General features: G+C 43.3%; 2 protein-coding genes across 5 annotated transcripts in view; one reads left to right on the top strand and one right to left on the bottom strand.

The window, feature by feature from the left end:
• The window catches only part of BPHL (biphenyl hydrolase like), a 55,772-nt gene that overhangs the window by 10,135 nt on the left and 19,641 nt on the right, over positions 1–25,996 (top strand). For 3 of the 4 annotated variants that reach the window (XM_074987746.1, XM_074987748.1, XM_074987749.1), the window contains exons 3-6: positions 2,451–2,617; positions 8,300–8,453; positions 12,355–12,486; positions 14,474–14,597. In XM_074987746.1, the coding sequence (XP_074843847.1) occupies positions 2,451–2,617; positions 8,300–8,453; positions 12,355–12,486; positions 14,474–14,597 (577 nt within the window). Of the gene's footprint in view, positions 1–2,450; positions 2,618–8,299; positions 8,454–12,354; positions 12,487–14,473; positions 14,598–18,901; positions 19,041–25,996 lie in introns of those variants that run through there. The other variant, XM_074987747.1, reaches the window with a different exon arrangement.
• On the bottom strand, positions 19,605–22,529 carry LOC142009536 (tubulin beta-1 chain). The gene is made up of 4 exons (XM_074987744.1): positions 22,423–22,529; positions 21,432–21,540; positions 21,034–21,144; positions 19,605–20,665 (listed from the first exon to the last, which is right to left on the bottom strand). The coding sequence occupies exons 1-4, from the start codon at positions 22,477–22,479 to the stop codon at positions 19,605–19,607; spliced, it is 1,338 nt and encodes a 445-aa protein (XP_074843845.1). The 5' UTR covers positions 22,480–22,529.

The following is a 25,996-nucleotide window of genomic DNA, read 5'->3' as shown; positions in this document are numbered from 1 at the left end:
GCAATTTTAGATACGCCAGTTGCATAGCTAAAATCAACTTATCAGCAGTCAACTTCCATGTCTGTCTACATGGGGGAAGGCCAACGGGAGCATTTCTCCCTTCGACCTTCCTTATTCCTCACCTCTCATGAGGAGCATAGGGGTTGACTTTGACCCCCTGAGAGAGTCATTTCACATGTGTGCGAAATCAAACCCCAGAAGATGGATCCTGAGTAGGTTGATCTTCCACAGTAGTACAGAAGTAGACTTAGTAATGTTATACAACCACTTTCCACAGGTGCAAGGTGCAAAACAATAAAGAGTCGGGTCTATTGTGTTTTATACTTTAATATGTAAGGACTGAATGAATGATAATCCAATAGGTGCCTTCCAGTTCCAGCTATAATAATGAGCACACTGATAGCATTTACATCTAGTTTAACCTGAGCTTTCTCATGATAGAGAAAAACGGCAGAGGTGATATCACTTTTTTAAAAAATAAGAGTGTATGTTCCCCTCTTGATTATTCAGTTTTGTAAGGTATTAGTTATTTTCAATTCTCAGCTGCTTTTCAACACTCAGAATGTGGCAGTAGCCAGGAACATCTAGCTAGCAGTTGCAGCCTCTCTTTTTGGATACTGATCTTGCCACAGTAATTGCTACCTGTCTCCAGAGTGAGTCGTTATGATGCAGCAGCACTTAAGACAGCCCAGAAACTGCATATAGATGATGCAGAATGCAGCTGCTCATTTGCTTAGTGCCACTTCTTTCCAGGAGGCCATTAAAATTAAGCATGTACTTTAGGAGGTTGCTGGATCAGAGCTGTAGATTGCTTATTTCAACAAAGTGGAATGCAGTTTTCTTTTTGACATACAAAGGTTTTGTTACAAAAGTTGGAAGATATTTGTGGAGAGATGATAGATATCATTCCAATGGCGTATGAGAAACAATAATGCTTAAATTGCTCATTATTGATATTGATCCTGTTTTAAGAGATGTCAGGAAAGATCCACATAGGAATTCAAAATGGATTTTTGCAATGTGTACTTAGTTTTATTTTGAAATGTGCACTGGTATAGTTCAATTATTAGCAGTAAACCACTAGTTTCCAAATTTTGTTGGTTTTAGTTATTTTAAATCTCTTTGGGCTGAAGCTTGGTGTATAATGTGTTAGTACAGGCATGTTTTAATATTTGGTAAGGAAAAAAAAAGACTATCACATACTTTCTGTCATTTTATAAAATGTAGAAAAGTTAATAGCATATTAGAGAATGTGAGACGTGTTTTAGATGGTTATAAGAAACTTATTGACCAAAGGAGTCGATTGATTAACAGTTGTTTTGATAAGTGGTTAATCAGTTATCCTTTAGAGACTTCATCAAGTGCCCTAAAAATAGAGCAATCCACTTTATAATTGTAGCAAGCTCTTGGATCACAGTGCAATTTACTAATAAAATAACTATAACTGATTTATAATGCAAGGTTAGTCCCGGGCTTATCCACCTCGCCTGGTATTCTGCTTCTGGCAGTAACTATTAAACATTGTTGCAAGGGAAGAAAACACATCCCTTAATATAATCAGCTAATGTCACTATGCTGTAGATGGTAGAGGTCATGGGATTCTTTTTCAGAGTCCATGTGCTCCCATAGATCTCCACTGGTCTGTCATGTCTCCAGTTGTTAGTTACTGATGAAAGAGGAGGTATTTGGGTATTCTGACAGGAATGTTGCAAGTATTATAACCACCTCTTTTAAATTTTAAAGGAAGTGTATAACCAATTTGGGAGGAGATTTGGATTTACAATCTTTCAATACATAACACTAGGGCTAAATAAGTTGGATCACAAAACTGCTATCTCAAACCTTGTGTTCACAGAGATTGTAGTCCATAGATTTCGCCACCCTCAGACAGCCCAACTAATTTCCTGACACCCTATCAATTTAAAAATATTTTGAAAATATGTCTGAAAAGTATTGCCGAATCAAGGCCTTATGCCATGAAGTAATGGGCGCTGTAGAAAACTCTTTAAATGGGTGTATTACTTGATTAACCAAAATTTATCCACTGATACCACTAGAAGAAAACATTTTCATTCAGCAACAGTTTACTCGTACTGTCATGATTAAGCAGTGGTCATGGTCCATGATGTGATGTTTATCTAAATCTTCTCATTGATAGGTGTCCCAACTACATGGATTTATGAAGTCCTACTCATTAGGTGACACTGTGTATTTTTGATAGACGTTTCCTTTAAAGGTTTTAGAATACTACTAAAGGTTTTTAAAGCACAATTGATCTTCATGTTAGCTGCAATTCCTTGTTACAATAAGACTGAGAAAAGTACTTGGTTCTTGTGGATTTGTGCTGACTTTCATGTCATTTTAAGATACGGGTTCTTCTACCCCCATTTGCAATGTGTAGAGGGGAGTTGTAAAGTGGTGATTAATTTATGAAAGTGTAATATTTGCAGGAAGTAGTCAAAGTGATTTTGGACCACAGCTCAAATCTCTGAACAAGCAGCTGTTCACAGTAGTAGCCTGGGACCCTCGGGGCTATGGACGTTCTATCCCTCCAGCTCGAGATTTTCCTCCAGATTTCTTTGAAAGGGATGCAAAAGATGCTGTTGATCTAATGCAGGTAAATCTATTTTGAGAGAGCCTGGTTGTCGTTAATATTGGTGGGGAGGAACAAAGTCAAGAATTACATGTTTTACATTAGTAATTGCTAATAGTAAATTAACCTAAATGTTTTAAATGGATGTAGTAAGTTCTGCTTGGAAAGCTTGTTTTTTCTTCCCTTTAATCACCCAGACAATTTAGCCATGGGAATTAATTATATAATAAGCAGTATTATTCCAAAATATTTTGCCTCAGGATGTTGGTGACTTCATAGTTGCATGAAGTCCTGGAAAACTTAAATTATATTTGAAGAACATGAACTACAGTTAATGATTGTGGCTGATGTGTTCTTTAGTGGTGACGGGCTCTTGGAAAATGTCATAGTTAAGAGTTTTAACATCTAATCTGGCAAACCAAACTGACACGTTTCCATTGTAAGGTCTATTCCTGAAATTGTTAGAATGGGGAGTCAGAATTTTCCTAAAATGATAATGAATATAATTTACAGACTTATTATGACTACAAAGAGCATGACTCATGTCTATTATTGTTCTGGTATTTTTATAACACAATTTATAGAATCATAAAGTGAAAAATGTGTTTTGATGTTTTGTTCTGTTTTTATGACTGTGCCAAATTAATGTTAAAGGAAACCCTGACAATAAAATGTTAATTACCATAGAGGCAACTTGTGAGTGGAATTCCTAATAATATACCATACAGTGTCTTTGGCCATTTTAAACATCCTGACAATCTAACGTGTTCTAAAAATATCAGACCTTTTTTGTACAGTGAATCCAGTTATTTCTTTTAACAGCAGCAAGTTTGCAGAACCCTGGGAAATTGAAAATGCTGCCTTCTTAACATATGCTGCATAAAATGATTAGCTGAACCAAAACAAGTCTGACAGAAAATGTAGGAGAAATGTTTTTCCCTAATCATGAAATCTAGTTGTTCCTTGATATACGGCATACACAGACTAACCTACAAAGCCAGTACTGTATCATTCTGGGGAACCAGAACAAAAATGCTATGAGCAACTGACAGGCTTCCAAGTTCAAAAGCTTGGAACTTCTCCTTTACCTGCTTCTCAGGAAAAAAAGATGCTGTCCTCACAAGGAGTACATAATCAGATACCTTCTAGTCAGTCTGGTAGAAAGCAGAGCAGCATCCCATCCACATTTAACCAGTACTAAAATTAAGAGTATAATTGATTAGATTTTTTTGGCAACAGAAAATGATATAGCTTACCTTCCACTTTTGAACATGTGTATGTTTATAAATACATATATTAAGGGATTATTGAAATTTCACTTATGAATAAGCTTGGAAGGATCAAATATTTTTACAAGTAAATATTAGTAAACATTGATTTAACCTTACACAAATAGATGAGAAAAATTTCCACCAATGGAAATTTACAGAGAGGCAAAGAAAGAAAAATGCTGCTTGAAAACTTAGAGTTTCATTGAAGCGTATTTACTTTGTAGATTTTGACATTTGATGATGTTGACAATTTGTGTTTATTGGCTATAATCTTCCCTGAACATTTACTGTCACTAAATAATTGTCTGACCCCCACATAATTTCCTGCAACTGAAAATTTAAATTGGTAAAAATTGAATTCTGCCAAGCCTACTTATGCAGCATAAATGAACTTATTTATACAGTCTCACGAACACTGTATAGTACACTATTTGGAGAATTAGCCCTAGTAATGATGAGTAGGGTTTCCTGAATAAGTGTGCCCACATGGGAAGTTAGAGTATATCATCTTAAATTCCCCTCATAGCTTACACCATATATATCTTGCCTGTAACATTAAGCTAGGGTAACCAGACCTCCCCAGGCCAGATACGGGATAGAGGGTTGAGCTAGAGTCCTGGCCAAAATGGGACAGACGGTCACCTTACCAGTCAGGTGGTGGCTGCCCTGTGGGGGTTGCTGCATTGCTGGGGAGGGGTAGCACCTCTGGTCTGGGGACTTGTGTCTCTTCAGGGCAGTGCGTGCACCTTTGGTCCTCACCTGGCATCCAGCTCTCACCTGTGGCTCCAAGAAGCTGTAGCATACAGCAGCCACACCCTGATAAACCGCTTTGAGAGGCGGGCTAAACCAGGTGAGGGTAGCCGGCAGATCTGAAACCTGCGGTGAGATAGGGAATTGCCTATCCCAGCATGCAAAGTTGGCCCTGGCGGACTGGGTGGATGAGATCAACGGCAAGATCCAACCACCAGGAAGGCGGTTCTGCAACACGCTGTGGAGAGCGAAGGGCATGACGAGGCACCAAAGACGGCATGGCCATCCACTGCAGCCTCAGAAGTCCCAGCCGTGGCGACTTTTCGTACCACTGGAACCAGCCTTCTGAGGTCGAGAGAGTGGAACTGCCCCTGTTCAATGGCTTTTCCACTTCAAACATTCTCCTGCACAGGTTCTTCGCACATTCTCAAGACGTCGTCGTCGGACACGACGGACTGCCTAGAGGGTAGGGGTGCTCCCTGGCTGTTGGGGGCAGAAGCAGCTCCTGGCTTCCCGAAGCTGTGGAGAGCCGGGAGTCAGGCGGCAGCCATGCCGCTTGGGCTACAGCTCCCCCAGGCAGCAGGGAGCTGGGAGCCAGGTGGTAGCTGTGCTGGTCCAGCTCCGGCTTCCCTGAGCCATGGGCAACCAGAGCTGGGCCTGCACTGCCAGTGTGCTCCTGGCTCTCTGCAGCTTGGGAGCCATGAGCCAAGCAGCCGCCACACTGCTTGGGCTCAGGCTCCGACTCTCCCGAGCAGTGAGGAGCCAGGCAGCAGCGATGCTGGTCCAGCTCCTGCATCCCCAAGCCCCAGGGAGCAGGATCCAGGCCAGCTGTGCTGGTGCTCCTCCTGGCTCCCCCCAGGTGCGGGGAGCATTGAACGTTGCAGAAGCCTTGCTGGTCGGGCTTCGGCTCCCCATGGCACAGGGAGCCAGGAGCCAGCAAATACAGGGCAATTAGCCCCTGTTTAGAAATAAATCGGGACGCCTTCCCAGTGCCTGAAATACGGGGCTGCCTTGGTCAATACGGAACAGATGGTCACCCTTCCTTAAGCCCTCAGAACTATTTACTTTCTGTAGACTCTGGTACTGACTACACCACAAATCCTCGGCCATATAGGAATAAGGGGACTTTGACGTCTGCAGGGTCCTTTTGAAAAGGACCCTGTGTAAACGAGCCACGCATGATCGAAAGTGGCACTTTTGAAGTTCCGTGACTGCCATTATGCTAATGAGGAGGTGCATGTTTATTGCAGAGCCTCATTAGCATATCCTGATGTGTCTCATTAGCGTTCCCCTTTCAAAAGGCGGGTGCTAGTGTAGACACAGTCATAGTGGCGTAGCTATTTGGACAGAGCCCCCTTGTGGAGATGTTGTATAAGCCAACGGTCTCAGAGGGGTTTTGACACGTTAATCTGCAGCTTCGCAATAAGCAAGCCATCCTGGAGCACCTTAAAAACTAACACATTTATTTATTGGGTACTGAATTTCGTGGGTAAGACCCCCACTGCTTGTTTTTTGTAAGCCAACAGAGTTCTACCGCATAACTACACCATCTCCCGAAATGACATTAGCTGTGCCACCAGAAAGCATGCTTCTGCCAACCTACCTGTGCCCATCCTGGGGATTTCGAGGCATAGTGTTGTTAGCTAAGCGTTATGATGTTTTTCCACACACTCCTAGCCACCAGAGCTAGGCTGGCAGAGTGGACTAAACTTCTAGCTGCTGTCTGTTAGACTTTGTTCATACTTGTGAAATTTTCTTCCTAATTCATCGCTGCAAGCCTTTTTTTTTTTTTAATAAAATGAAAACTGAGGTTTTCAAGAATAAGATAATAGCTTAGGACAGGTGCTGATACTTTATATCAGGATCTGTTATCTGAATTAAAGCCCGTTTTGCAATAAAACGGTCTTCATAACACTACTTTCAGAATTTAATGTAGAAAAGGACATTTTAAGCCTGCTCCAATGCACCCTTCCTCAGTGCGTACCAGTACATCCAAAAATGACCCATAAGCACATAACCATTGCTTCTGCTAAAGCTTTCAGCAATGCAATAGTTAATATTGGTATTCAAAACCTTCTGATACTTCAGTTTTAACAACCCATTGAGACGAATGCCATTAGTTTACACATCTCAGAATTATTGATTCAAGCTGACAGGAGACTCAGGCACACATCTCTTGGGTTGATTTACATTTCACTCAAATGAAAGCTTGTGTTTTACAGCACTTTAAAAACAATCTGCAATAATGTCACATCATTCCTGGCCAAACTATATATGGGGCCCTAGTTGAAGGAGGTAGTTTCAAGTGAATGCAGTCATTCTATAGGACTGGAGCCACCACATAGAGATAGGGAATCACAACCTTTAACCCTCCTCCTGCTGTTCTTGGTGCAGCAGAAAATATGACCTAGATTCTCTCAGGCTCTGTAGGGAAGTAGTACACAGGATGAATTAAAGTGGGCTACAATCTTACACCTGTAGGGGAAGGCAGTCATTTCAATGAACATTTTTAAATTAAACTTGTAAAGCAGTGTTTAAAGTGTACTATTGTAGCCAAGAACAGTTCAAATTTCAGATCCAGCTTTCTAAGTGGCTTCAATCCAGTTTCCCATTTAATATACACCAAAGCGTTCCTCTTGGCATACAAAAAGGTGGATTTGTACCAAACCATGTAGATATTGAATTTCTTAGATTTTTGGGTGCACACAGTTGCAGGAGCTAATTTATAAATGTGGACCCTCTAAGCCTGATTTTTACTGGTGAACTGCATCCAGCGCTAGTTGTATTGACTCTTGCTTGTACTGTATTGTGAGAGCTCAGCACCTGTCAAAATCAGCCCTTAGCTGTTTCAAGTTGGACACCGAAAATTTGAAGCATGTTAAATTAGTGGATGCTTTTAAAAAGTTTGTCCTGTATAAGTAGCTCACACATGCACATTATAAAACCCATGATTGATATTTAATAAGTGTCAGCAAGCCAACTCTTGTTGTTTCAGATTTTATTAATCTTTATATTTTCTAAGACTCTGTAGTAACTGCTTCTCAGGCCTTTTCTACATGTACAGTGGTACAGTGCAGACACTACCTATGCCAGCGAGAGGTCTCTCTCTCTCTAGCAGAGAGACAGTAGCTAAATTGTTCTTCAAGCAAACTACTGCTGTCTATACCAGGCATTAGGCTGGTTCAGCTACAGCTCTCAGGCATGTGGATTTTTTACCCCGAGAGACATACTATATCAATGTAAAATCTTAGTGTAGACCAGTCTCATCACATCTAAGGTGCAGTCATCCACTGCCACTGCCGGACAGGTTCTTCATATCTACAGGAAGGGAGCCCAAGACTCCCTAGCGGCATCACCTGCACTTTTACGTTTAAATGTTCTTTTTTTTAAATTGCTGCCTGCAATATCGATTGTAAATGCGATTAGCTTTTGCATCATTACATAGCCCAAACAATAGTGGTTGAAAATATAATTTCTAGGTATTTGAACTTGTGCTTAAGTCTTCTGCCATTCACCAAAGGAGACTGTAGTTGCATTTTACTTTTGTGTGTTAATTGTAATTTAACTAAACTTGAGATTTTGGTTGAAGTTATTAGTTGTCAAGAAACATTTGACTGTGGGAAGATGCAACTGGTTAGTAGTGAAAGTCAGTGATGTTGATTGTAGTTTTCTCACACCAATCCAGGCACTGAAGTTTAAGAAGTTCTCCTTGCTGGGATGGAGTGATGGTGGGATTACAGCACTCATATCAGCTGCAAAATATCCAGCCCTTATCAACAAGTTAGTTGTTTGGGGAGCAAACTCTTTCGTTACTCAGGAGGATCTGAAACTTTACCAGGGCAAGTATTAATTGCATGAATGGAGAAATGTCTGATAGCTAATACTTAGTCTCTTCTTGTACCATACTAAAGGTCTCATTGATCATCTTTGTATTGATTTTTTTAAAATAATTATAGACATGTAACCAGTTAAAAGAACTAACACAGACCACAAAATTCCACATTTTCAGAAATACAAGAATAAAATAAAAGTCTTAGTGTGACACCGCCAACTACTTTACTTTAATACTTTTGACACAGTGTGTAATATCTAATATTCTGGCCTATAATGAACAAGAATGAGGTCAAATATACTTCCTGAGGTCAAAATACACAATCAGAAAATAATAACGTGAAGCTCATTCGTTTCCAGGAAAAATGAATTATCCACATTCCCTTTCTCACTTTCATTCCCTTGAAATTCTTTGATTTAAAAAAAAAAAAAAAAAAAAAGCTCTACGAAGTAAAGAGACCCAGGATTTCTGATTTCTGTCTAACTGCAATTTTTCCAGCAAAACTAAAGATGAAAAACTACTCTCTCCTGCTTATTGTAAACCTTCTTAGTGTGGTCGGGCTAATAGTGATACCGCTTGGCTATCTTGAAGCATCAGACTGGAGTCACATGGTCCATGTTCTGGCAGCTTTTCTTTGTCATCAATTGCTAGTGCCACAAAGTCTCTATATTGAAATTATTTTCATCTTGATTTTGTTCATTTGCTTCCCTAGTTAGTATACTGCCTGATTGCAGAAAGGCCTTAGCTGATTAGAAAAACTGGAGGATAAAGTGGTGTCCTTTAGATTCTTTTATTTCCCTTTCTTTTACTGCCTTATGTTTCTGGCTGCCTGGTTTGTATTTATAGCCGTAACCAAACATGGCAAGTGTTGTGGGGTGAATTAGATACATGTATATTTTTGGGCTTGCAAATGCCACCAGAAGAAGCAGCAGCCCTGGCTCTCACTACCTTATGGTGCTTTGCCTGGCCCCTCCCACCAGCTGTCCCTCCCTCCTGCCTATGCATAGGGAACTCTGGGACTGGTAGTTCTTGATAGGCTAGACAATGTCATACAGAGGAGCACAAATCTCTCTGTCTCCGTCTCAGACGCCAAGTCCTAGGCAAGTTGTAGGGAACAAAATGGTGGTAGTTTGCCAGGTTTAGCCCCCGGTGGGTCTCCGCTGCTATATTAACCTGCGCCTCCACAGGCACAGGCAGTTGCAGCTTCTGTTGGCTGTGGATTGCTGTTCCTGGCCAGTGGGAGATATGGGAAGTGGCGCTGATTTGGACACCGCTGCCCGCAGCTCCCATTGGTCAGGTACAGTGATCCCCGGCCAACAGGAGCTGCAGTCACCCAGCTCCCCATAGGTGCAGGGAAATACTGTTGGCAGCCTGCCGGGGCAAACCCTGAGGAACCAGATTCAGCCCACGGACATTTATTTGCCTACCCTGGTCCTAGGTCACATCCACACCGCCACTGTACTGTGTGGAAACCTGGTTTGGATGCGAATCCCCTTACCCTAAGCACAGTAAGTTACAACGCTGTAAAGAGTGGCACTCTGAGTGCAGGTAATGGAGGATGGCTAACCTCATAAAATGGCCAAACCCGGCCTCTGAACATCCCACAGAGACAAAAAATTCTCCCTGATTACCGTGTCCCTGGAGTCAGTCAGTAGCTGCCCTCACCCACGTGCAAAAAACCCCTTTCCAGAAAAGAAATCAGTTGGGAACCTCATTTGTGAGGGTACTCCAAACTCCTTTCCCCAGGGAGGGGGCAAACAAAGGAAATGGTGCTGTCTGATAGCAGGTTGCCTGAGATGAGCTAAGCATGGAGGCTTGAGACCTCTCTCCCCCCGACTCCCAAAATACATGGATTACAGCAAAGCATTTAACAAAGAAAAGGTACTTTGTTAAGCCAAACAAGACATATGCACAAGCATACATAGTGGGTTGGTGTTAGAATCCACTAACAACTGTATATCACAGAGATTGTCATCCCTGGGTGAAGAGACCTTGGGCAGATCTACACAGTACACTTATTTCAAAATAACAGCAGTTATTGATAACTGCAGTTATTAAGTTTTTAATAACAGCTGTTATTTCAAAATAACTATGCTAGCATCTACACAACACAACCACTATTGCAAAATAAATTCGAAATAGGGCTGTCGTAGTTCAAAATTGGTAAACCTTATTTTGAAATAATTTATCATGTGTCCGACAGCTCTATTTTGAAATAGGCTCTATGTGTGTAGACATTGCAGTTCAAAATAGCTAAGTGCTATTTCGAAATGCAGTTTTGTGTGTAGCAGTGTTATTTCAAAATAAACTATTTTGGAATAACTCTTCTGTAATAGCTTATTTTGGAATAAGGCTGCTGCGTAGACATATCCTTAGTTACAGTGTTTGAAAAGGATAATAGATTCAAAGCCAGTTCTCAGGCCGTAAAAATGAATAATAAACTCCCTAAAGCGTCTATCTAAATGCTTTTCCCTACTAACATAGTTCTGGTGATCTTGGGGGAGTTTTTCCCAGGGGACTTATGTCCCCCCATCTGCCTAGGATAGTTCTGTATTGCTCACACACAAGGAGCTGCCAGCAGTGATGTTTTCAGGTTTCAGTCTCTTTAGCTGCATTCCATTGGCTCTTGCCACATTCTAAGGCCCATAAACCTTCCTTCCCCCTGCACTTGTTTGGTTAAAATTGCTTCAACCTTTCATGGCTCTCATTCATGGGAGTGCCAGTGTAAACCAGTTTCCAGCGCTGCGACCTGTGCTTCTCTTAAGGTTTGTTTTCATAGAGCACTGAGAGAGCTCTCTTCTAGCGCTGGTGCCATGGCCATACTTTTGCTTTAGAGCACTACCACAGCAGCACTTTAATGTTTTAATTGTAGACTTAGCTTGAGTTTGACTGTGTGTGCACATGCTCGCTCTCCCCCTCTCTTGCTCTCCTTCTGTTTGAGAGAAACGCTAAGGCTGGGCCCACAGACCCACCAACTCACTATTCAGAATGTGAGTTGAGAGTGCTCTAACACTGCTTCTGATGGGCTCCAGGAAATCTCACAAGATTGGCACAATAGATACAGGGAAATAGGTTTCCATAAACATCCTGAGGCATGATCTACAATTCAGCCTCCATTTTTTCCTCATGGTAATGGGGACCTCCAGACCCAGTGAAGTCTGCCCTCTCCTTCCCCACTCCCAGTGGGGGTCCTATAACTTTAGTGCTAGACTGTAGGGTGGATGACATTCTTGGAGACATTTGTTTTATTGACAGGTGGGGAGAGCGACAGGATTTCTAAACCTGGCAAACAGGTAAGTGAAGTAAAATTCCAGAGTGTTTGTACAGCTGTGCCTGACATGCAATGAGGCAGCATTGATTTTCCTTTAAGAATGTGGCAAATGTGCCGTGACGTCAGCCTGCTGGAATGTCTTAGTAAAGATGTCCTGACACTGCAGGCAGCTTCCAACCAGAGGCTAGAGCAGAAAACTGTCCTGGAGCTGGGCATTTTTACCCTACAATTTTTCTGTAAAAAGAGAAATGATTTGAACTTTGATTCCAGATAAAGGCTCTTCCTTCCCTCCCTGAGAGTATATACACTTCGTCATCCCGCTAAGTGTCATCCCTCCCTCTCACTGAACTTCTGTAGACATCCTGCAGATGTAGGATCAGCATCCTTGATTTGTCTACCCCTTGCATTCGCAGTAGTAACGAAGTTATTTGTGACTTGAACTCACAAAGAACTCTGTTTCAGACAGTGAAATTAATACATTTTTCACCCTTCTATAACTTAAAAGGGTTTTTTTCAAACAGAATTTGGCACGTGAAATTTATATTTGTCATTGGCTCTTAAAATGCACACGGGTATTTAAGTGGGTGCCATTTATTTATTGAAGAGGGCCTAATGTATTTGATGCCATTTTACATAGATATCCGAGATGTTTCAAAATGGAGTGAAAAGATCAGGAAACCAATGGAAGAAATGTACGGACATGAATACTTTGCAAAAACATGTGAGGCCTGGGTGGATGGAATATCTCAGTTTGCTGACAAGGCAGATGGTAAGAGTCCTGCAATTACAGCAGCAGAAAAGTTGTGGATAAAATCTCTCAACATTGCTCCGAGCAGCTGGAAAGGGAAGAACTACATGCACACACCTCATCATGAGTCAGCTGGGTTATAATACTCTCATGAACACAGCAGACACTTCACATAACCTAATGATGAACAGGAGGAAGGAGCTTTTGGAAACAGTTGGTAGTTTTCTCTGCTTTGTCTTTCCCACAAGCCTAGGTTACTAAAAATACTATTTTTTCAACAGTGTTGGAGAGTTTCTTCTTAGGTTTATTTTCCCCTTCCACTCTATAGCTGAGGTAGCCCAAAAAGCATTTGTTTTATGGTTCCTATACCTAACAGCAGGCATTGAAAGCGAGGGGGGGCGGAGTTTGGTTTTTCAAAAATTTGTAGTTCAGATTTAACAAAGCATAATTAGGTAATGCTGCCAAAGATTAAGCATCTAAGATAAATAGTGTCAGTGGGGTAGCCATGTTAGTCTGTAGCACCTTAAAGACTAACACATTTATCAGGTCATGAGTTTGTGGGTAAGATCCACTTCAGGTTATTGGAGACGATTAGAAGCCAGGGCTTATACAAGCTGGTTACATTTCAGCAACAATTATGTTGTTTGTAAGCTTGGCTTTTACAAATCTCTGGAAATAAACTCTCTCTAAAGAGAGCTTTGAAAAACAAGGCCCTAAATGCTAAACAGCAATTTTGTGTTTTAATTTGTAGCAAATTTCCTTTTAAATTGCTGAATGTGAACAGTTTATACAGTCCATAGGGTGTACACAAGGGAAAGAGCCCAAGAGTCCCTTATGTACATTTTCCTTTAGTCCTTACAACTAAAATATTAAATACCCAGTTGTGGTTCTGAATAGACTGTAGGCATGAAATGACAACAAGGAAAGTGTTTCCATACATTTTAATTTTTCAAATCCAGAGACAGACAGACTCATAAGACTGATGTCAGTCATTTGATACCACCATTTGTCCCAGTACGGATGCTTCTTCCAGTGATCGCTCATGTCCGTTTCATCAAGGTGCGCGTGCACCACATGCGTGATTGTCAGTAGGTTTTCCCTTAGTGGTACCCATTAGGCTGGCAGGGGCACCCCCTGGAGTGAGATCTCCATGGTAGCATGTGTATATTCCTGCTGACTCTCCGCCCCCAAGTTCCTTTCTACTGCCTGTCACAGTTCTTGGAGCATCTTGGTCCTTGTGTTCCAAAAGTGTCTTTTGTAGTGGTCTTCAACTAGAGTGTATGTAGTTATTGTGGTTTGGTTACCGTAGTTAGTGCTCTGCCCACTCTTTCTTTCCACACACCAGGGCATGCATCAGTCCCAGGACTTTAAGTCCTGTGCTAAGTGCTCGAAGACTTACGTCATGCCCAAAGTTCTCAGGAGAGGGTGACCAGTCTGATAAGCGGAAGGTCTGTAGGAGCTTTATGCCTTGTACTAAGAGGAGAAACACGAGTTCAAAACTCCTTCTCATGGAAGCTGCTCTTCACCCGCAGTGTCACTGGCAGAGCCATTCCATCCATAGGGTGATTCGGGGTGGCCACTCCAGGTCTGGCGCTTTTGGATCCCCACAACAGCAGCCTCAACTGTCTCATGGATGGGAGGGACCTGAGAGATTACTGGGGCCTGGTTTGGAGCGAAAGCAAGGGTCACCCTCCCTTCCCCCAGCCACTGCCTTGCACTTATGAAGTGGCAGGATCTGGAGCACCCAGGCAACCTGCTCTGCTCTGCTATGCCACCCTCTCCCAGACAGCTGTGCTCTGCTGCACAACAACAGCAGGAAGCAGAGTATCCCAGCCCCAGGCAGCATACATCTGGTACTTGCTTATCCCTGGTAGGGTGATTACATTTACATGATAATGGGCGATTGTGGTAAGAGCTCCACTAGAAGTTCCTAGTTTCTAACAAGTTCTTCAATTTTAATCTTTCCTATTTTAAAATGAAGAACATAACCTTTATCTGTGTTTTTCAGGTAACATTTGTCAACATCTATTGCCTCACGTAAAGTGTCCAACGTTTATAATACATGGTGGGAAAGACCCTTTGGTACCACAGTCTCATGCAGAATATCTTCACAAGCAGATCAAAGAGTCACGGTAAGTCAGACCTTCAGCTGCACTGTTCTGAAACACCTTTTGTGGGAGGGAAGAAGTGAATGCGCACTGTGGATCATCATTAGCCAGAATTTCTCTAAGCATCCCCAGAATGATACATCGAGAGCTGTGCAGACTTCCCTTTTTCATTGTAGCGCTGGTTTAAAAAAGAGTCAGGAGCCAAAGGATTAAAAGCTGGCTGGCTGAGGTTTCAAGATATCTGAGCATGGCAAATTATCAAGCAGACGTTGTTTCTAGTGCAGGGGTGTGATATAAGCAGCCCATGGCCCACTTGTGGTAGGCCAGAGTTAGCCCTTGGCATGCTGCTGAGTGCTTTATTTACCTGTACATCCACAGGTCTGGCCACTTGCAGCTCCTATCGATGATCACACCAATGCCAAACGGAGAACTAAAATAATATCTCTGTGCCTTCTCTCGATATTCCTATTTTACTTCTGGGTTTGACACTGTAGTGATTGCTGCTGGAATACTGAGTCCAGTTCTAGTGCTCACAATTCAAGAAATACATTGATAAATGGGAGAGAATTCAGAGGCGAGCCAGAAGAATTATTAATCAGTAAATGTTCGTTATAGTGAGATTGTTTGAGCTGCTTGAGTGTCTTCACCTTAAACAAAGAGAAGGTTAAGGTTACTTTATTACAAGTATATACAAGGGAACAACTGTGTAATAATGGGCTGTTCAGTCTAGCAAAAAAAGTACACGTTCCAGTGGCATGAAATTTTGGAGTAAAACTTTCATATGGCACCTACTGTGCCATTGTGCTTGTTGTATTATCTGACTATCGATCCTCTACCTAGGGAGGTTGTTTAGGTTTGACATTAGGAAAAAATTCCTATCTGTCAGGGTGGTTAAGCACTAGAATAAATTGCCTAAGGAGTTTGTGGAATCTCCAAACACTGGCGATTTTAAAGAGCAATTCAGACAAACACCTGATAGGGTCCAAATCAGGGGTGGGGAATCTTTTTAGGGTCAGTGGCCACTGACCCACAGAAGAATCGGGTAGTACACACACAAGCGAGAAGCAAAATTAAAAACCCACTAACCTGACTTCCAGCTGAGAAGCAGGAAAAAAAAAAGACACTCGCTTCATGCCCCTCAAGGTCCAGCCCCACAAGAGTGGCACAGAGACGTGGAGGTGCTGACGCTCAGGGCTTACCCCCAGGACTGGATTAACTCTTCTGGGGAACCAGGACTAAAAGTGAAGGATTCAGTGTGTGGGAGGTGCTGTTGGGGAACAGGCTGGGGTAAGGACAATAGGGTACAGCAGCAGGATGGAGGTGCAAGATCTGGGTGGGCTGGGGTTGCACGAGTGGCCTTGGGGTGGGGAGTCTGGGTGGGAGGTAGGGTGCAGGAGCAGGTTGGGATGCAGGTCTGGGTGGAAGGGGGCAGGGGATTGAGGTGCCTACTAGGCACAGCTCTTGGGGGGAAATCAAGCATCTGTGTGTGGCTCTGTGTTCTCCAGGGAATTCCTGTCTGGAGGCACTGCCTGTCCACAGTTCCCATTAGCCATGATTCCTGGCCAAGGAGAGTGACGAGGGGAGGCAGTGCCTGCCTGAAGCGCTTCCCTGTAGTATCCAGAGCTGCTTCATCCCCCACACCAGGTAGAGCTCACAGACTGTAGATTCCCCACCCCTGTTCTTAGTCCTGCTATGAATATAGGGCACTGGACCTGATGACCTTATTGAGGTTCCTTCCAGGTCTATGATTCTGTAGATTTGTTTTTTTGAAGAGGAACTCAGTCTATTGAGAGAGATGTTCTCTAGCACGTTCAGGTCAGTACTTTAGCATATGACTTCACAACCTGGGCTCCAGGAACTTGTATCAGGGTTACAAGTACACACATCGTTGAAGGGGACTGTGGGTATAGATAAGGTTGAGAACTATTGCTTTATCATGATGGAGTGCCTTAAGGATAGGCTTCAAGTATCAGAGAGGTAGCCCTGTTAGTCTGTAGCTTCGAGAACAACAAGAAGTCTTGTGGCACCTTACAGACTAACAGATAGTTGGGAGCATAAGCTTTCGTGGGCAAAGAAGCGGAAGTGGGTCTTTGCCTACAAAAGCTTATGCTCCAAAATATCTGTTAGTTTATAAGGTGCCACAAGACTTCGTGTTGTTATTAAGGATAGGCTATTCTCTTTAATAGTTATTGCCTGCTTTGCCTCCTGGGCACAACATGGTATGCTTTCCCAGATTGCAGCAAAATTGTCTTGTTAGTTGTGGTGATGAAGCACACAGCTGTGTACAATAACTGTATAGTTAGTGTTTTAGTATTGGTAATGAAGCCAGTGCACTTCTTCCCTAATACTGCATATTTACATATATTCCTTTGTTTTTGAAGACACTGATTTGTGTGTGTACTTCAGAGCAAATTCAGTAGCCACAAGAGGTGAAAGGTACACAGTAGGTCAGCCATACTGTTCCCCACCCCTCCTCTCCCCCAAAGCAACAGAGCCAGCATCATATGGTGCTTTCATCCTCACTGGTTAGTAGTTCCAGTCAAGTTAGAAACTGAAGGAACACTGCAGTTGATGTGATAGAAATTCATTCAACTCCTGTGCTCATTCTTGAGCAAATCAAGCCTCTGTTCCAGACCCTGAGCTAGATGTATATACAGTAATATTTGTGCTGTTATTGAAATTAAGTAGCTTAGTTCTTTGAGAAAGACAGGGGAGTCTCCTAGCACCTCTCAAGGGTAAGCTTTATACCATGCCACACAAGATTAGTTTTGAGGAGTGTAGTGTAGAAGATGAGCAGAGCTGAATTTAGGGGCAGGCAGGTCTTTGAGATGACAGGCCTGAGGGTGCTATAAGGTATTCAAAAATTTAACGAATGAGGGGGAGGTATACACCATCTGATTTAAGGCTAGCCCTGAAAAGGTTCTTTCAGATATGGCACTTATGCCTGATGACAATTTAGTCACAACAAAATGAGGTTGCTATGCTTACAAGGGGACACAATAGTGAATTTGAAAGCTACAAGAAGGGAAGTCAATGAGCTTGTTAAACCCCTCTTTGGATTCCTACCATCTGAAGTAAATTAGCCTTACTTGCCTGTGATCTAGTTCTAAGTTACAGCAAACTAAGGTCATTTTATGTCAATTTTTAAAAAAAAAGTGTTTTAATGCACTTTATCACATTGACTTCCCCGTTAGCTGAGTCACCTTCACTTTTATCACTGTGACCCTGTAACTGTGGCTTTTGCAGTCAGGAATGTATAAGCCTACAGCATTAAGCCTTTCCAGAACCATTATGTTTAATTAGTAGTTCAAGTTACAGCTTGACTGCAAAGTTTCCCTCCTTTCCTTTTGTCTTTACAAACATTCCCTATTAAAGGCATTTTTGTTGTGATTAGTTTGTTTCTTTAGCAACATTTAAGAAATAGCCACCCTAAGCCCTTGAGCTATGACACTTAAGCTGCATCTCCACAACATTTCCCTAGAAGGGAATGCAAATGAGGTGCTGATTTGCATATCATGCACCTAATTTGCATAATGGCAGCCCCTCACTGTTCTGCAAGTACTGTTTTCAAAAAAGCTGTATAGATGGGGTTCCTTGGGGGAAGGGAAGAAGAAAAAAAACTGTTTTCAAAAGAACTGTTCTTCCTGAAACAATAGGAAGAAGGGTTCTTTTGAAAATGTTTCCTTCCTCCCCCACCCCAAAAAGAGCATTTCCAGAATGGTCAGTGGCACCATTATGCAAATGAGGTGCACAGTATGCAAATCAGGACCTCCTTTGTATTTCCGATCGGCCGCATTTGCATTACCCTGCCAAAACAGGAATATAGTGTAGACGCACCCTTAGTGTCACATTGCCTGCACCATGCATCCTCTCCACTCACTCCAGCATAGCCACCTCCTCTTCTGAAAAAGTGGACTACTTAAACAGCAGGATGGTTATGAGATGTCTTCCCTGAGGAAAAGTGCTGTGCATCTGGCATGTTAACCCCTTTCATCAGATAAAAGAAACTAACTCTTTGGCTTCTGATTCATAGAAAGCTTCCCCGAGATTTACATTTAGCATTCATCTAACATCTATCCTGTTCCTGTATCCCTACAACTCTAAATTCCATCAGTGGGGAAACAAAGGCACTGTTAAGGCTTCAACTCTAGGAATAACTCAGCTAATTTTTAACATGCAGAGCCAGAATCTGACTTTATACCCCAGGGAAAAACAATCCCCAGAGTTGCTTCAGATTTTGCAGTTGGTTACTAGGGTCACACAGTAGCTCTGTGTGTTGTATCTATGTGCAAGTTTCCATTTAGAATTTACTCAACCATCTTTTTTAGGTTGCTTCTGATGCCAGAAGGAAAGCACAATCTTCATTTACGCTTTGCAGAAGAATTCAACAGAGTAGTAGAAGATTTCTTACTATAACTGGTTTAACAAACTATGTAAGAGTTCCTTACTGTAATTAAGGAGGTATTCCTCTTATCTGGCCTATCCAAGTCAGATCACTGATTTTATTTGCAGTTTGATTTTCCACTACAACAAAATGTAAAGGGAAATTACTTGCATTCGTGCTCGTTAGAGCTCAATTAAGATTCTGTATCTTTCTTAGAGAAATACATAGTGGAGCAGAGGTGAATTTGTCTGCAACAAGAGTAGCTAAAGAAGTAGCCTTAAATCTGTCTTTGACTGGCTCCGAGTTGTTAGGTAGCAAATACCTGAATTCCATATTAAGTGCAGAGTGTGACAGTAACGTGACTGTAATCAAAAAAGGCATGACGGATGAAAAGAGACCTGTTCTAAGGAAACAAACCAGAAGACATTATGTAGAACACATGCCTTTATCCATTTTAAAAACTTTAAGATCAAAGTCACCAATAAACTTGACTTCACAATTATTACATAGAGATCTTTGTTAAGATTACAAAATGCTGACCGAGAATAATCAAGTATACTGGAATGAAGAACATGCTTTATCATCACTATCAGAATTCATTCCGAGCACATGCCTGCTTTAGCAGAGTTCCTCTTGTAGCCACTGCCTTAAGCCTCATCCTCCTCTCCTTCCTCTTCAAATTCCCCTTGCTCATCAGCAGTGGCATCTTGGTATTGCTGGTATTCTGAGACCAGGTCATTCATGTTGCTCTCTGCTTCAGTGAACTCCATCTCATCCATGCCCTCACCAGTGTACCAGTGCAAGAAAGCCTTACGCCGGAACATGGCCGTGAACTGCTCAGAGATTCTCTTGAACAGCTCCTGAATGGCTGTGCTGTTCCCAATGAAAGTGGCAGACATTTTGAGGCCACGGGGGGGAATGTCACAGACAGCTGTCTTGACGTTGTTGGGGATCCATTCCACAAAGTAGCTGCTGTTTTTGTTCTGGACATTGAGCATCTGCTCATCCACCTCCTTCATGGACATTCGGCCACGGAATATGGCCGCCACCGTCAGGTAGCGCCCGTGGCGGGGATCGCAGGCTGCCATCATGTTTTTAGAGTCAAACATCTGCTGCGTCAGCTCTGGCACCGTCAGGGCACGGTACTGCTGGCTGCCCCGGCTAGTCAGCGGGGCAAACCCTGGCATGAAGAAGTGCAGTCGAGGAAAAGGCACCATATTGACTGCCAGCTTGCGGAGATCAGCATTCAGCTGTCCAGGGAACCGGAGGCAGGTCGTCACGCCACTCATGGTGGCGGAGACCAGGTGGTTGAGGTCGCCGTAGGTAGGGGTTGTGAGTTTCAGTGTGCGGAAGCAAATGTCATACAAGGCTTCATTGTCGATGCAGTAGGTTTCATCTGTATTCTCCACCAACTGGTGGACAGAAAGGGTGGCATTGTACGGTTCAACCACTGTGTCGGATACCTTCGGAGATGGCATTACACTGAAGGTGTTCATGATACGGTCTGGATACTCCTCTCTAATTTTGCTGATGAGGAGCGTTCCCATCCCAGAGCCTGTGCCACCACCAAGGGAATGGGTCAGCTGGAAACCCTGGAGACAGTCACAGCTTTCCGATTCCTTTCTTACCACATCTAGGACAGAGTCCACTAGCTCAGCTCCCTCTGTGTAGTGGCCTTTTGCCCAGTTGTTTCCAGCCCCACTCTGACCTAGAGGGCAGTGTGGAAAGATGCTGATTTAGTCACTAGACTGTGAAGGAGCAGCTCCTTTTTACATACTTCTAGGATATACAATTAAATCCTAGATCATGGACAGTGGAAGATAGTTTTACAAAGCTAAAATCATTTTACAATGATTAACTCCCTATTGTGAGCATGTTTCCATTTGAGTACAGATCTTCCAGATTCGTTAGTTAAAGCTAAATGATTCCCTTTTTGTTGCATGCAAACAACCCAAAAACATGGAAAGCCCACAATTTATGTAACGAGATCCGAATATACACAATTCTCCTGTTGTTTCGGATTCAGTGCTGAAGCGAAAGACTCCAGTAGCTGCAGCTATATGTAAAGTTACATACCAAAGACAAAGTTGTCGGGTCTGAAGATCTGGCCAAATGGTCCAGATCTGACAGAATCCATTGTGCCAGGCTCCAGATCGACAAGGATTGAACGAGGAACATATTTATTGCCTGCGGGAGGAACAAAAACCAGCATTACAGATCTGCAGTCAACAGGCTGCTTTTGCTTTGAGCAGTTCCCACCCAGCCCACTGAACAGATTATGCAGTGACAAGAAGGGAAAGCATGTTAAATAGAGCCACGCTGGGGAGACTCAGAGCCCTTTAACAAAGGTTCAGTGGGCAAGAGCCAATTTCTTTAAATAAGCTCTTCCAGGTATAATGAATTGTACACCCCTCCACCTGACATGTTAGGTTACTTAGGGGAATTATGAGGGGGTGAAGAAATAAAGTAATTACCAGCAGCTTCATTGTAGTAAACGTTGATCCTTTCTAGCTGCAAGTCACTGTCTCCATGGTAGCTGCCTGTGGGGTCAATGCCATGCTCATCGCTGATGACCTCCCAGAACTGAAACAGGAGGTTTGGAAAAAGGCACATAGTAATTGTATTAGGGGGTCAGGAGTGATCCAACAGGTCAACAACATGCCATGACCTGACCCCCTGTCCAGCATAGGGGCCAATAGAGTCTCCTAACCTATAACTGCACCTTGATGAGACAGATCAGAGATTTACCTCATAGAAGCAGCTGAAAACAAGTAGAGCTGGAATGATGGTGATGGATAAGAAATAACTGCAAAGGGCAGCCCCACACAGCAAAAAAAATGGCTGGATAAGGTAACCCAGTACACCACTTCCAGAAATGTTACCACAGGTTTCAATTAGAGTGTCTCTAACCAGATGTAGTCTTCAAAGTGATTTAGGTTGCTAGAAGAAATCAAGCTGTCCCCCTCCCCTCACAGACACTTGGGGCATGCAGTGAGACCACAGAAGAACCTACAGAGCTGTGACACCCTTGAAACATCTCTGACGTTGCTGCAAACACGGGTTACATCCCTGCATACCGGCAGGGGCGAGGCAGCTGGAGCCTGCAGGGAGTTGCCTGCTGCACCAGCAAGGCGAGGCGAGCCATTGTGAATTCGGAGCACGGTGGTCGGGCTGGCGCAGCCCAGTTACCCTTACACCAAGACAATAGCCCGTCTCCCCTCCCCTCCCCTGCCAGCAGCGTTTGTGCAGAGGAGGGGGAGCCTGGGCGGGGAACTGAAACAGGTGCTTTGATGCGCGGAGTCACGGGAAGGAGCCACACGAGCACTGCTTGCGGCAATCAGCTGTTCTCAAACCTCTAGCAGCGCCCGCCGACCTCGCCTTTACACGTCAACACCGCCTATAGCATCCAGCCAGCTGAGCTGCCGCCCCAGCCCCAGGGCACAAGCCCGCCCGCCTGCCCCGTACCTTGGCCCCGATCTGGTTCCCGCACTGGCCCGCCTGGATGTGCACGATCTCACGCATGGCGCCCGAGTCACACGGCAGCAAACACCCCCGGCTGGCCGCGCTCTGCACCGCTCCGGCACCTGCAGCTCTGAGAGCCGAGCCGCGCCCCGACACCGCCTTTTATAGAGGGGGCTGCTGGCCCCGCCCCCTGGCTGCAGGGCCCCGCCCGTCTCAGGCAGTGATGTAATGCTGGGGGGGTGGGGGGGGAGGGCTGCAGCCTCAGCCGCAGAGCGGGGGCTCCGGTGCAGAGCGAGCGGGGCAAGGAGCAGCCCCCAGCTTCCTCCCCCCTCCTACGGCGGGGGAAGGGGGCAGAGCGCGGCACCCCCGGCCTCTGCACCCGCTGCCCAGTTCGGGCATAACAGGAGAGCTGGCACATGGAAAGATTTCCTCTCTGTATAACGTTGCGGCCGCTAAGGGGCACGCCCCGAGGCGGGGGGGGCGGGCTGAGCGCCCGCAGGCACGTCCGGCCACAAGGTGGGGTGGAGGCAGCATCTTTCCTGGACCAACTTCGGCTGGTGAACGAGATCGGCCTTGCAGCCCTGCAAAGCAATTACATACAATTTCTTATAGGCAGCGATGAACATTAGGTAAATGAGTGATGCTGGGCTCCCTTTGTTTCTTTTCTTGTATCACCAGTGAACACTGCAGTATGAGGGTTGGGGGCGAGACAGCGCCGGGACGTCTGTAGCATCAGAGTCCTCTAGCCATTGCAATCACTTAATTCTGAAGCAGGCTAATGACTTTGCATCACCTAGCTGTTTGTCCTAAATTTCCTTATGCTTTTTTATTATGGATGGGATGCTAAAAGCAGATTGGGGAAGAGGATTTTATTGTTGTGTGTTTAGACCTCAAAAATCAATCAGGACAAACCCCTGATACATTTTGCTCCCCGGGGAAAGATTTTTTGAGAAATAGACAACTTCCAGCATGCTACATCCTACCAAAGTCAGTCTAAAAATACTGGACTTGTTTCACATCTACACCTGTAGATATGAATCTGTAATAATTATGACAGATTTTTTTCACTGATATGGCATTTCACATACAAACAAACATGGTTTTTAATCCCATTTCATAGATGGTGGGAAAAAAAATTAAGGACAAATCAGGACGAAAACCTCAGTCGCTGGACACCCATTCTGTACACTAATTGGGAGTCACCACAGCCCCTAAGATAGTTAGGTGCCCAAGTTCCTGTAAAATTTGTGTTAGCTAGCCACCTAAATAACTTTGAGGAGCTGATCTTAGACCCCCCTCCATCTTAATAAAGTGAAGGTATGTTGCAGTTAGGGCTTCTGTACTAGAATAGTTTTGTCACAGTTTAAATTTACAGATCCATTGTCATCTGGAATGCTGAAGTCAGGCTTCCACACCACATACAGTATGTAATCTGAACACAGGATTGTGACTCAAAATGGATGCTAGGCTTGCTGCTATTGATCACATTTTTTTTATGTATGCACAACTTTTAAAAGGAAAAAAAGTCCAGTCATTTTGTAGACTCACCAGAACCCTACCACATCTTCTAAAGTGTATGTTTGAGACCAGTAGGTTGAAAACATGCTCAGATGTAAGAAACTTGAGTGCACACTGTTTTCCTGATAGGTTATGCAAAACAGCTAATCCAATTATTAATTGATGATTTTTCAGTGATTTGTTATTTTCTGGCTTAGCAAATTAATTATAATGCTAAAGACTTCCATGGTATTTTCACTTTCAAAGACATAACAACAGATAATTTGTTTGACCCTAAAACTAATATAAATAGTTCACATTGCATTGCAATGTTGTCAGTATGCAATTGTGAGACATGACCTAATTTTCCCTGATCAAGTGAGTGGAAAGAGCTCAAGTGACCTAGTTGTAGCCAAAACCTTAAATCTGTTTGTTTTTTCCAAAAGACTGAATAAACTGGGGAAGAAGGTATTAGATGGAAATATGCCACGCTGCCATTATGACTTTTGAAAACTGCAGCTTAGCAGTAGAGCGTGTATTGACTTTTTCTTTGTTCCACCCATGCCTGGTTCCAGTTCTGCCATAATTAACATAGGCTGAAGCCTGCTTAGGTGAGGACACTTTTTTTCCTGTTTTCAGCCATTAATAAACCCTATATGCTTCTTGTTTATGGCAGCACCAAAAGGTGCATAAGCCTCTTGACTTGAGCCCCTTGTGTTATGGAGACTGGCCATATCCAGAAAAAGTAGAAAAGTTAGTGTGAGAGTGAATACCTGTGTAGTGTATTGTAGAGGTGTGGCATTGCTTTGGGCTCAGAGAGGTCTTTGTGATACTCAAGTGATAGCTTAGGCCCCTTGGAAGTCAAGGATTTCTTGCTTGCTTGCTTTCTAAGCACTAATTGTAGCACAACAAAGAGCTTATCCATTGTTAGCGCCCCATTCAACTGAGCATGTGTTCCTTCTCTAACATTTCATGTATCCTCCCCTACCTATCTCCTTGTGGAACAAAACCCACCAGGTGACCTAACAGAAGATTGGGGGCAATTTAAAAATTTGATAGGGAGCCTCAGATTTGTTTCACTGACCCCAGAGATACTGAGAAAATATTCTCGCCAACCGCTGTGTTCATCGTGTAAGAAACATGGAATGATTTTTTCTGCTTGGTAAGTTCTCCATTGATTTGACCAGAAATAATTAATTCCCTTTCTAAAATGGATGACAGACTTGCAGTGGTTGCAGATTCAGTGTTGAAAGCAGAGCTGCTGGGAATGGGGCTGGAGTTGGGAAGCTGAAGATATGTGCCGTTAACTGTATCATCAGATTGATGAGAAATGGTCATTTACAAATGCAGTAATTACAGAGGTGTAACATAGGGCAGGGAGGGGGGGAAGCAAAGGACTCTATAATTAACAATAGTTTGTTTTGTTTGTGTTTAAATCAGTTATATAAAATGTCTTGTAAAGCAGCTGCTTTCACCTCAAATCTTGTTTTGATGCTTACAACAAAAGGAGAGAGTACTTGCTAATGGTTGGAGAGTAAAGCTGGAAGTCAGGACTACTGAGTTTTGTCCTTGTCCCCGACACTGGCTTGCTGTGGCCTTGGGCAAATCACTTGGTCACAAGTTTTCAAAAGTGGCCACTAATTTTGAGTCTCTCAATTTGCTCTGATGGAGGTGCCTCCTGCCAAGTTGGGGATATTTAAGGATACTCCTGGGCAGATTCTCAGTTGGTGTGAATTATCATGGATCAGCCCTCCCACCTTTGCCATGCTGCTATTACTACAACATTCGCTGTAGCAAAACATGGGTGTAACTATGAAGGGATTGTCCTTGGTCTGAGATTTTTGCATCATCTTGAGAACAGACTTTTCAAGTTCTCTTTTTGAATGCTAAAGCATTCATGTTGGTGTTCTTAATTTTTTTCTAGTATAGTATATTTCTACTGCACGTAACAATGCCATGCTGCTTAACAATATTGTTTGACAACCAACCCTGGCAATAGCTAATGATTTAATACTTGTGAATTCAGAGTATTCTACTTGTACGCTTACATCAACAGCTGGATTAGAGAGTGTTTGCTTTA

The sequence above is a fragment of the Carettochelys insculpta genome, chromosome 2, assembly GCF_033958435.1.
Source record: "Carettochelys insculpta isolate YL-2023 chromosome 2, ASM3395843v1, whole genome shotgun sequence".
NCBI lineage: Eukaryota > Metazoa > Chordata > Testudines > Carettochelyidae > Carettochelys > Carettochelys insculpta.
The sequence above is the reverse complement of the archived record's forward strand: the minus strand, read 5'-3'. Positions and strand labels throughout refer to the sequence as shown.

Excerpts from the sequence above, each read along its gene's own strand:
- LOC142009536 (XM_074987744.1), bottom strand. The coding sequence starts at position 22,479 with ATGCGTGAGATCGTGCACATCCAGGCGGGCCAGTGCGGGAACCAGATC. Across the intron at positions 21,145-21,431 it reads TTACTACAATGAAGCTGCTG|GCAATAAATATGTTCCTCGT; the intron begins GTAATTACTTTA and ends TTCCTCCCGCAG. Across the intron at positions 20,666-21,033 it reads ACCCGACAACTTTGTCTTTG|GTCAGAGTGGGGCTGGAAAC; the intron begins GTATGTAACTTT and ends ACTGCCCTCTAG.